At 50.8% G+C, this 12,193-nt stretch overlaps 1 protein-coding gene across 2 annotated transcripts in view; it reads left to right on the top strand.

Annotated features, from left to right (window-relative positions):
- The first annotated feature begins 4,892 nt into the window (after positions 1 to 4,892).
- The window catches only part of FGD5 (FYVE, RhoGEF and PH domain containing 5), a 115,833-nt gene continuing 108,532 nt past the window's right edge, over positions 4,893 to 12,193 (top strand). For both annotated transcript variants that reach the window (XM_082662778.1, XM_082662777.1), the window contains exon 1: positions 4,893 to 4,959. In XM_082662778.1, the coding sequence (XP_082518904.1) occupies positions 4,947 to 4,959 (13 nt within the window). In that variant the 5' untranslated portion in view covers positions 4,893 to 4,946. The remainder of the gene's footprint in view (positions 4,960 to 12,193) is intronic.

The following is a 12,193-nucleotide window of genomic DNA, read 5'->3' as shown; positions in this document are numbered from 1 at the left end:
GTTCACTAGCTATGTATCCCTGGGCGAATGCCTCAGCCTCTCTGTGCCTTGGTAGCCTTGTCTGTAACACAGGGGTAATAACATTGCCTACTTCAGGGGCAGGAGGAGTTTGTTTGTTGGGAGGAGTAAATGAGCTAATATATGCAAAAGACTTACTGAATGCACCAAATAAGCGCTCAGCAAATACTAGCTACCAATGGGGAAGCTGAGGCTGGGACCTGCCCTCCCGCCCAGGTCACACCCAGGTCAGTGTGGCTCCTGACCACTGCACTCTACCGCCTGTCTGGGAGGCTTGGCCGTGGAGCTCACAGAGCCTGGGCGCTCTCTGTTTCTGGAGATCACATCCAGCTTTGGTGCTGGCTCTGCACTTTGCCGAGGCTTCAGGCAGGCGGGAACAGGGAGCTGAATTTCAGTGGTTTTGATCTGAGGTGACTTAAGTTGTATGCAGAGCTCCACATCATTCCGACTTGGGCCTGGATGTCAGGGGGTGTGGATCCCAGCACTGGAATCCCCTGACTTACCGTAGGATCCCAGGCCAGTTATTTTTCCCTCTGGACTCAGTTTCCGTGTCTGTCAAGTGGGCATAACACCTACCCTGGGTGGCTCATGTCTGCTGAGAGGAGCAAGTAAGATGTTGAGTGATTTGGAAAGCATGAAATCTAGGCAGACTTTGTGCCCATCACAGAGAAATCAGTGTAGCCTGGTAGTTAAGAACATGTTCTCAGAGTGAAGGGGGGGTGAGTCCTGGCTGGGCTGGAAGGGCAAGTCACTTCCCCAGTCTGGGCCTCAGTTTTCCCAAGTGTGAAATGGGGAGATAAGAAACACTTTATAGGGTTCTTGGGAAGAGTATGTGTGTGAAAGGCTCAAACCCAGAGAGATGATGGGTCATCACCCCCCACATGGTTATTGACCGCATCCCTGAGCTCGGTGAGTGGTTATAGCTCAGTCCCATAAGGACTAAGCAAGTCCAACCACCAGTATCAGATCCTAATGTTTGGAAAGCCCTCTGGTCTTTCCCATCCATTTTCTCGTATTAGGAAAAGCAAACAAAGGAATAAGCGTTTCAGCTTCATGGCCCATCACTCCACACCACTGTGTGGTTTCAGCTAAACAAGTTCAGACCTGGGTTTTTTTTTCCCAACTGCCCTTGGTGCTATGATCTTTTAAAGTAGACTTTGCTTAACCTCAAATCCCAAATTCAACAGTCATGGCAAGGTCTTAGCCAAGCACTGAGGTCCCTTCCTGCCCTCCCTGCTTCTTTCCACAGGCCCTACAGCAAAGGGTAAGCTGGCCGTTGATTGAATTATCTGAGCCTCCCTCTCCTGCTCCTGCCTTGGGGGTCCTAGGTTCTTTGGGTTTTATTGCTAATTCCCGGAAATGATCTCAACTCTTAAAACATATTTTCTTCTTGCATCAAATATTGAAGTGATTGATCCACTCACTCATTTGTACCCATATTCAAACGGACACCTCCCACCCTCTGTACCTCCACCTCTGTCACTTCCTCCAAGGCCACCATCTCCACCACATCCATCAAAACCATAACCTCCATGCACCTCGTCCTCCACCACCTCCGACTACATCACGCCTTCCACCCTAACCGTGATGTTCACAGCTACTTCTATCCTGTCACCACCTCCCCCTCCCCCTCCGCCTCCAACACGACCTTTCCTACCTTCGCCATCACCTCCATCATCTTCTCCACCGCTTCCACGCAGGGATCCATAAAGTTTATGAAGGGCCTAAGTAACACAAATTCTGCCATTGATTTCCTATTTCAGAGGCAAAAGGTTTTCCCCGCAAAAGCCTGGACGCTTAAGGACTCTGTAGCGGTTCAGAGACGAATAAGTCCTTTGAAAGGATCAAATTCATTTCTGAATTTGGAGAAACTGAGGTACACCCTAGGCCTTTGCCTGAAATGTACATAATCTGATTCTATACTGTGGGCATTAAAAGATAAAAACAAGACAAAACCTACAAACTTGGTTAGGTATATGGAAGTGCTTGGTGAGTGTGAAAACATAAGATTTTTCATAATGACGGGAAACAAGAGTTTCACCTCCCCAGAGCCTTTCCACATTATCTAACTGAAATGTATTGATTCCTGTCTTCAGTATGTGTGCATTGAACATCCTCTGTGTCAGGCACCAACTGGCTCATGAAACAATTCAAATCAGACCTTCATACAAGTTTTATAGTTTTAGTGAGCACCTAATATGCACCAGGAGTTCTGCTGGGTGCAGGCCCCCAGATATCCAGAAACCTACCCACCTTCCAATAATGTATTAATAAGGAGACAGAGGTCAGAGGATTAAGTTCTCACCCCAGTGAGAACCTGGGGAAGTCTCTTCTCTACTTCTGTGGACTTTGGCAGCACATCTGGCCAAAAAGTAATGGGGTGAGTTATCCAGGGCAGTGTTTCTCCAGATGTATAAACAGATCACCTGGAGGTCTTGTTAAAATGCAGGTTCTAGTTCAGTAGGACTGGGGTGGGGCCTGGGATTCTGCATTCTTAAGAAGCCTCTGAGTGCTGCTGTTGCTGGGCTCCACAGACGATGCTCAGAGAAGCGTTTCATCTGTGCAATGAAAACATATGGTTGTCTGGGACTGCCTGGACCAAATGCTGGACCGAAGGCATCTAGGTTCAGGGAGGACAGCCAAGGCTGCGAAATGTCTCGTGGCCATTTGAAATTCTGCCTCCTCACAAGCTCCCAGCACAGCTGGTCAAAGTCACAAAAATTCTAGCCTCTGCCACCTTCAGTCCCAGAAAACCAAAGTGATCCCAAACAATAGTCTGAACCTCTGTCCCAGGCCTTTATTTTTGTGGACAACACATATTTTTTGAAGACCTACTAAGTGCTGGGTTCTTTATTAGATGCCAGGGCTGCAGGGGTAAGCAGAGCAGACACAGCCCCTGCCCTGGAGTCATCACCCTGCATGGGGCCATTTCTGGGTCTTTCGTCCCCAAATGAGGGACAGGAAGGTATGGTGGTGGTGCGGGGGGATATGTTCCATGTCCCCCCCCCACCTACTCCCACATAGTAGATACATTGGCTGAATCGCCTGAATGAATTGAGATGCCCCAGCCCCACACCCTCCCACAGAGTGCTGGGGTTGCTGCGAGCCTACACCCTGGCACGTAGTGGGCTCACAACCAAATTACTAAATGACCAAGCCACACCTTGAGCTGGGTCCTGGAGATGCAGCCATGGGACAGCCAGGGCAAGAACAGTCAGGAAAGCTCATGTGAACTCTTAGTTTACTCGGTTTCCTCAAATGTAAAATGGGAAGAATTTTGATACCAGCTTCATAAAGTTGTGGTGAGGCTTAAACGAGTAAATATGCAGGTACAGAGCTTAACACCTTGCCAGGCACACAGTAGGTGCTCTATAAGTATTGGCTGCCAGTTATAGATGAGAGACATGACCCTTGCCCTCAGCTTTCAATGGCTGATGGAAGGAAGCCCTTGGTATGGCTTTCAAAGCACGCCTCACCCCAACCTTCTGTGCCTCTTATCAGATGTTGCCACCCTCTATTTCCCTGCCTTGCCAAACCCCTCACGGCTCTTCCATCAGGCCATGCCTTTTCACACATCTAAGTCTCTGCCCAAGCTACTCCCTCCATCTGAAAGGCCTTTTTTTTTTTTTTTTTTTTGCTGGAACCCTCTCCACTCAGGGGCCACCTGTTGAGTTCCCACAAGCTCCTGTCCCCATCCCAGCACTTGTCCAGGGAAGCAGAACTGCCTATGTTTGCGTGGCCAATCCAACGGGTGCTCAAGGGTGAAGGCTTGAGTCATCCATGTCACCCAGCACCAGGCCTGGTCCCAGCGAGATGCTGGCTGGTGAGCGCTGAGTGGACAAAGGCTCCTCATCTACCAGGTCTCCCTTTCAATGTCACCTCCTCAGGGAGACCTTCCTTGATCACCTGTTCTCTACTCCAGAGGTTCTCAAACTAGCTTGCATCGGAAGGACCTGAAGGATTTGTTAAACACGGGATTTCTGATTCAGTTAAGTCTGGGGCGGGCCCTGAGAATTTGCATTTTTAAAAATTACTCTGCCCCACGACCCTGTTTTATCTCCCTCAAGGCACCCATCACTCTCTGAAACGATGTTTATTGCTTATTTGTCTTGTGTCTCCACTGACATCCCATTTAAGCTCCACTAGGGCAAGAATTTGGGGCTGTCTTGTTCTGCGCTCAGCACGGTGCTGGGCCCAGGACTGAATGAACGCCCGAGGTTGAAAATAAAGTGATAGACGGTCCGCTGGGCGAAGGGACCAGGAAGTCCCCAGAAGCCCAACTCGCCAGCTTCACCCCGCCCCTCCCACCCTCGTGCCTTGAACCTCGCGCAGCTCCCCGAGTCCCCACGGCCATGGCCCCTTTAAATGTGCGCGGGGACGCCTCGCCCCTCGGCTCCCTCGATCCCTGACAGAGCAGAAAGGGGAGAGAAAAAAAAAAAAAGGCTTCCTCTCCGGGAGCGGGAGGAAACGTCTAGGAGGGGGCGGAGGGGCAGCGGCGACAACGGCGGCACGGGCAGCGGCGCGGCGGCCAGAGCGCAGCGCGCGCGGATCTGGGAGCCAGGAGCGGACGCAACACCGCGCGCTGTCCCGGCCGCTGCCCCCGGCCCCGCCCCCCGGAGGCTCGCGCCCTGCGCCCCCCTGGCCCTGCGCGCCGCGCGGAGTCCTGAGTGAACGCGACGCCGCGCGCCCTGCGTTCGCGCCCCTTCCCCTCCCTGCCCCCGCCCAGCCCCGCCCAGCCCCGGAGGCTCGCACCCCCCCAAGCCCCCACTTGCCCTGCGCGCTGCGCGAAGTCCGGCGCGCGCCGGGGGCGGGGCAGGCGCCACGGGGTGCGGGCCCCGCGGGGCGGCCATGGAGTGAGGCGGCGCGCGGACTCGTGCTCGGAAGGACGGACGCACCGACGGGCGGCCCCTGGCTCCGCGCGCTGGAAGATGAACAGAGCAGGTAGGAGGCTCCGCGCGACCTCAGGCGCCGAGGGACGGGCGCGAGGGGCCCCCGCCAGGCGCTCCAAGTTGTAGCCCGCGGGGCGCCGGGAGCGAGCTGCCGAGAAACCCCCGACCTTCCCACTCTGCTCTGCCTCGGCCGAGGTATGGGCGGGTCACGAGTGCCCTCGCCGAGGAGGACAAGAACATCGGGGGCCGCTGCCCCTGTCCGAGACGCCCAGCCTCGGGGACGCACCCTCGGTCTCGGCGAGGCCGCACCCTGGCCACGTACGGCCGTATCCCGCTCCCACCGCGGTCCCGGTATTGAGGGTCCCCTCGCAGCGGGGAATGACGTTCCCTTCGCAAAGGCGACTTGGTCGCAACCCTAAATCCTCACTCCTGCTCTTCGGGGTCCCCGCCAGGCCCTCGCTGGCCCCTCAGAGGCCCCTCCTGGCCCACGGGAACCGTCTGAGGTCTTCCCTACTGCGGGGTCTATTCCTGGTCCCTCGCTACTCCGAGGCGCGCCCTTAGCGGATTCTTGCTCCCTTCTCTCTTCTAGACGCCCAGACTTGGAGCTCGCTCTCCGAAGGAACTAAAAAGCCCTAGATTGTCACACACACACACACCCGCAGCGCACCCCAACCTCCTACAGTGCCGTGGCCCGGGGCCTTCTTTGTGCCTCCCCCAGGGGACCGAACGCCTAGGGGACGCCAAGGCTGAGCCGCACTCCAGGCGTTCCCTCCCAAGCCCTTGCTTCTCTGCTCTCCATATCTGCCTTTGCTAGGCCAGGGATTCCGTGAAATCCAGAAAGCGTTTGACAGTAGATAATGATCCCTCCAGAGGAGTGCCATTTAACAGGTTTATTAACTGAGAGTCAGAGATGGGCGGTGCCTGGAACCCAGTTCTTGGGTTCCTGACTCCTCCGCGGGGGGGGCAGAAAGTTTCCTCCTAGAGGCGAGTTTGCAAGGCAGCAGCCCCAGCTAACTTCATTTGCCTGACAAGGAGCGATTACTGCTTTTTTAATATTTTTCTCTTAGAATTTAGCAGAAGGCAGCTCTCTCTCCGACCAACACCCTTGTCCGAATCCGTACTCCAAAACACACATCCCTGAAGAAACAGGAAGCCACCATTTTGGCTGTCTTAGAACCATATCCTGCTGCCCTGAGTATGTGTAAAAAGTGTGTGTTTGTGTGTGTGTTGTGGGCTTTTTCTTTGTATAATCTTTTTGATGAAAAAAGTCATTGTCTTACGAGTGAGGTGCAGATGGGAGACGTTTGGCTGGATTGATCTGACAAAGGAGAGACTTGGGGGCCTGGGAGTGTGGTAGCCGCTTCCCTGTGTCCAGGCCCTGTTTTGCTGGGCATGTACGCACCTGGACAGTGAGTGAGTGTTGGTCGCAGGGTAGGAGGTGGGAGTGGGAGCAGGGATTCCCCTTTTGAGTAGTGGAAAAGGCTGGGGCAGGGTCTCAGCGCCCAGCCAGCCACTCCTTGTAGGAAGGAGGTGGACTGCTGCCTGATCTGGCACAGCCTGGACAGAGCCAGGCTAGCTCTTTCCTACACTCCTAATAAAACTCGCTTAAAACAATGGTGAGAGCCGATCCGGTATTCCCACGTTTCCCTGCATGAGCCTTGGGCAAGCCCTCCCTTCTCTGAGAATCTGGGGGATGGAGTGAGCCGGAATACACGTAAAGGCAGGTTTGGTCCCAGGAAATCTGCCATCCAGTCATTTGCCTCCAGCATAAACCTGGTTACTTTTGCAGTGTGACGGCAGTCCTAGACCTCATATAATGATTTCTGTGTGCCAGGCTCTGAAGTTCCCGATCATGCAGCATAGTGGTTCATAGACTCCATGGGACTGAATCTCGTAACCACCATCCTCTTAGTTATTGTGACACAGCCAGTGTGTGGCAGAGCTGGGGTTGGAGTCCAGGTCTGTCTGAGCTGGGGACCCATGCTCTTCCCGCGCTGTCGTGCATCACTGGACTAGCCTAACAGCAGCCTAATTAGAAATCATCAGGCTTCGCTGGGACATTCCAGCAGGCACCCAGCAATGAAAGTTAAATTAAGATGCAATTGGAAGGTGAAATTGGAAGATAATTACTCTTGGAACATACGGTTATGAGAGTTCCAGGGGGAGTATGGTGAACTGCAGTTGAAACAGACACAGGGGCTGAAGATGGGAATGTCAGGGGACGTCATCAGAAAAGCCATGAGTTTAAAAGGCTGTTGTCGGCCAGAGCAAGCAGAAGGCACTTACTGACTGGTTGGTGCAGTCCCCTCACTCTGCACATGTGGAAACTGAGGCTCAAAGAGGGGAGGGGACTTGCCCAAGGTCTCCCCTTCAGTTAAAGGCAGAGCCAGGAGTGGAGATCAGAGCTCTGACTCCCAGTCCAGTGCCCCTCTCGGTACCTCTTCTGATTTAAACTCTGCAGAGCCGGCAAGGGAACAGCAACATGGATGTGTGAGTGGCAGATATTTAATTAAAATAGAGAGAGAAAATATAAACTGGTACCAGGGGCCTGGCTGGGGATGATTTCTATCACCAGAAGCTCTTAAAAATCTCTTCCTCCTGTCACTGTGACTCCCCACCCCCAGTTAACTCTTGGCCTCTTGGCTCAAAGGGTATTCTGCATTCGAGTCATCCTCAGGTGTAGCAAATTGCCAGGAGGTTTTGGGAGCTGGTACCTCAGGGTGGGGAGGCTGTGCCCCCCCAGGCTCTGTGTTACAGAGAGAGAGAAGGTTCATGCAGCAGCCAGAGGGTCCAGCAGTTCCGTCCATGCTGGGTTCTGGACAGTCAGAAAGTTAAGCTCAGCCCAGAGGAGGAAAGCCCTGCTCTGATTTATCCTGTAATTGCCCCATCCCTGCCATTCTCTAAAGCTCAGCCAAACTGGACTCTTTACTCCCAAAGGGCTTGCATCTAACTGTCTCTGGGCCTCTGCACATTCTGTTCCTTCTGCCTGGAACACCCAACCTCTTGTTTTAAAATGTTTTTAATTTAATTTTTATTTTATATTGGAGTATAGTTGATTTACAGCGTTGTGTTAGTTTCAGGTGTACAGCAAGGCAGTTCAGTTATACAATATATATGTATCTATTCTTTTTCAGATTCTTTTCCCATATAGGTTATTGCAGAATATTGAGTAGAGTTTCCTGTGCTATACAGTAGGTCCTTGTTGGTTATATATTTTATATATAGTAGTGTGTATATGCTTATCCCAAACTCCTAATTTATTTTTTCCCCCACCTTTCCCCTTTAGTAACCTTAAATTTGTTTTCTGTGAGTCTGTTTCTGTTTTGTAAATAAGTTCATTTGTATCTTTTTTTTGGATTCCACATATAAATGATATCATACAATATTTGTCTTTCCCTGTCCTACTTACTTCACTTGGTATGATCATGTCTAGGTCCATCCATGTTGCTGCAAATGGCATTATTTCATTATTTTTCGTGGCTGAGTAATAATCCATTGTATACATGTACCACGTCTTCTTTATCTATTCCTCTGTTGATGGACATTTTGGTTGCTTCCATGTCTTGGCTATTGTAAATAGTGCTGCAGTGAACGTCAGGGTGCATGTATCTTTTCAAATTAGGTTTTCTCTGGATATATGCTGAGGAAGTGGGATTGCTGGATCATATCCAACCTCTTTTTTGATTATTAAAATCCTCCCTGTCCTTCAGCATGCACCCTGGTGCTATCTGTCCCCTGGGTCTTCTCTGGGCAGAACTGGTCTGAGACCCTTGTACTGAGGGCAGGGGCTCTATGTGGTTCCTCTTTGTGAGGGAAGCAGGGAGGGAGCAGACCTAGAAGCTCTCACACTCTTCATTTTCTCTCCTCCCTCTTCTGTCTCTCTTGCTGGCTCCTTCTCATAACCTTTGGGCCACTGGGGCTCCCTCCTGGGCCCTGCTCTTGTCTCTGCCCCCGCTCAGTCACTTGGTGGGCTCACCCGGCTCATGCCTTAATCCTGTCTCTGTGATGGCTGCCTCCAGGCCTCTCCCGGGAACCCAGGCTGGTCCATCCGAGAGCCCACTGACAGTTCCTCCCGGGGCTGTGATAGGCAACTCAGATGTTACACGTGCCAATCGAAATTCTGGTTTCCTCCCCTGGCACTTGCAGCCTTCCCCAGTTCAGTTGGTAACAAATTCACTTTTCTGGTTGCTGTGACTCAAAACCTTCGTGTTGTCCTTTATTATTCTTTCTCTTACATCCCAAATCCAAACTGTCTGTAAATCCCACCAGCTGTACCTTCATATTTGGAATCTGACCTTTTCTTTCTTTCTTTCTTTTTTTTTTTTTTTTTTTTTTTTACCACTTCCACTGCTATAGCCTGGTCCAGGCCTCCATCTTCTCTGGCCTGGATTATCGCAGGCGCCTCCTGCCTGCTCTCCCTCCTTCCATCCTCACCACTTCTAGTTTGTTCATCACACTAGCTGGAGTGTGCATGGCCTTCTGCTCAAGGCTAAGCAGCATCTACACAGTGTTTTGTTTATTGATGTATCTAAAGAGTCTAGATGAGCGTCTGGCAAATAGTAGGTGCTCGATAAATACCTATTTAATGGATTAAAAAAAAGTGGATAGGAGCAAAGGAAAGCCAGTCATTCACTTTATGGTCACAGTTAGTCCTTCTAACTCAGCCTTATGTGAATTTCTCACCTGGTTAGTGGTCCCTGGTCTCCCTGGCCTCAGTTTTCCTGCGTTTTGCCCTTCTCTGCTGGGAGCCCTGAGTCTGCACTGTAGAAGAAATGCTCAGTGGCAGAAAGGTGAAGGCAGAGGTTCAAGGGAGTGGACCAGGAAGCAAGAAACCCCCAATTCTGGGACTTCCCTCGTGGTCCAGTGGTTAGGACTCCACGCTCCCAGTGCAGGGGGCCTGGCTTCGACCTCGGGTTGGGAACTAGATCCCACATGCCGCAACTAAAGATCCCGCATGCCACAAGGAAGATCTTGCATGCTGCAACTAAGACCCGGCGCAGCCAAATAAATAAGTATATATTTTAAAAATCCTATTATTAAAAAAAAAAAAAACCATTCTACCGGGGCCCTGCTCTGGACTCGCTGAGTATTCCAGGCCAGTCACCCACCCTTTCTGTGCCTCAGTTTCCTCATCTTTCAATGAGGTGTCAGACGAGGCCTTTCTGACTCTGGCATCCTTTGATCTCAGAGGGGATGTGGATGAAACGCCCTGAGCTCTAGAGCTGGAAGCAGGGCATGGACACTGTGTACCTGTCACTCCTTAGGGGCTCCTGTGGGGAAGGCATTTTCTTTCAGGATCACGCCTCAGACACCCACTGTAATCTTTTCTGAGGAGATGGCGCCCACAGATCAATAGCTTGATTGGATGAAGGATGGGGGCGGTGGGAGCGATGCAGCCTAGGTGACGGTCATTTTCCATGACCTCTGTCAGGTCTCGTGGTGCCCATGTGAAATACCACCTGTTAAGGATGAGAAGTGAGAGTCCCCACCCCCAAAGAATAATTTCATGCCAATGCCTGACACCTGATGTTGAGAGCGTGAAGCTCGTATTACATCATATATCTGTTTAGAGCAAGACTGATACCAGGGGAAGATGTGGGGTAGGGAAGGACTGACTTTAGTAGAACAATAATAGCTACTGCTTATTGAGAACACCTGTCTATGCAAAGGCCTGCTAATATATATCTTTTAATCTTCATAACAACCTCTTCATAATAGGTGTTACTGTTGAACCCATTTTACAGATGAGGAATCTGAGAGTCAGTTTCATAGCTTATATGTGGCAACGGTGGAATTTGAACCCAGACCACCAGGCTCCAAAGGCTTATTATTACCCTGTTACTCCACATTGACAGGTAGCTCTTTAAGCTCCAAATATTCGAGTTTGTTTTAAACTAAATTGGACAGAAATTTTTCTAAATTAGGATATATTTGATTGCGTATGGAAACAAAAAGTTGGGAAGTCACTTCTTTTATCTTGAAGACTCTGGGTTATTATCCGGATGCCAGTGGCTGGCCTGGGCGTTGGTGCGGATGAATGTAGGTGTGGGTTAGGGCGTTTATGCAGTGGTTGCTTTAGCCTTTAAAGTCTTGACAGCTGTGCCTCTTCTCTCCATTTCTTGCTGTTTGCTACCACATCTTACAACTGGCAGTGTTGCTGCTCTCCCTGCACCTCCACCCCCCACTAATTAGCTGTGTCCTGGGAAACCATACAACTAAGTTCAATAGATTTATGAGCAATGTACAGAGGGTCTGGAATCAGGCCCTTCCAGGACCAGAGTGCATGGGCTTTATAACCCTATATTATTGCTGTCCTGGGCCTTTTTTATTTCCTTTGGGGCTCCTCAGCTGAATTTTGCATAGCTGTGCCAGTTTGGGGGGGATGATACTGACTTTGGCCTCAGATATACTGAAATTGAGGGGCCAGTGGGACAGTCCCATGGAGATGGGTTAAAATCAGTTAGAGCTGTGCTAGCTGGCCCCATAGCCACCACCCTCGCGTGGCCACTGAACACTTGCAGTGTGGCTGGTCTGAATTGTGATGTGTTGCAAGTGTGAAATATACCTTAAATTTCGAGGACTTAGGACAAACAAGAGTGTCAGATACCTTGTTAATGACTTTTGTGTATTGATTACATGTTGATGCAAACATGATTCATTGATCACATGATAATGTCCAAAATGATAATATTTGGGATATATTGAGTTGAAAAATGTACTGTTAAAATTAATTTCACCTGTTTCTTTTTGACCCTTTAATGTGGCTATGAGAAAATTAAAAATTACCTGTGTGATGATAAATGGGGCTCACGTTTATATTTGTCAGACAGCCCTGGATTAGAGATGACCAGGGTTAGATGCTGCAAGGATTGAGCTGGGAGTCAAATGTGTGGGGAGGAGGAGAGTTTGCTGACAGACCTCCAGACCCTGTGCTCAGTCTTCCTTCTGTCACAAGCCGGGCTGGCATGCTGGGGCTGCTTTGTATCACACCCAAGGCTTAGTGGGGATGGAACTGGGAGTTGAGACTGGACTGAAGGGGGGACCTGTACATCCTAAACCTGGGCAGTGAACAGCCAGGCAGTGCTTTTGAAGTGAAGTTGGCAGGATGGAGTTGCATTTTATGAAAATCTGCATTCCTCACCCTGCCTGCAGTGTGGACAGGGGCTCGGAGGCACGGCAGGAGGTGTGAAGGCATGGGCTGGCTGTGGCAGGAGAGGTGCTGAACTTGGAAGTGGGCGACTCCTCCCTTACTCCTTCCGCTTGTCCAGGTCCCTCCAGTCCTGCAA

Source organism: Grampus griseus (genome assembly GCF_964374135.1).
Source record: "Grampus griseus genome assembly, chromosome: 10".
Taxonomy (NCBI): domain Eukaryota; kingdom Metazoa; phylum Chordata; class Mammalia; order Artiodactyla; family Delphinidae; genus Grampus; species Grampus griseus.
The sequence above is the reverse complement of the archived record's forward strand: the minus strand, read 5'-3'. Positions and strand labels throughout refer to the sequence as shown.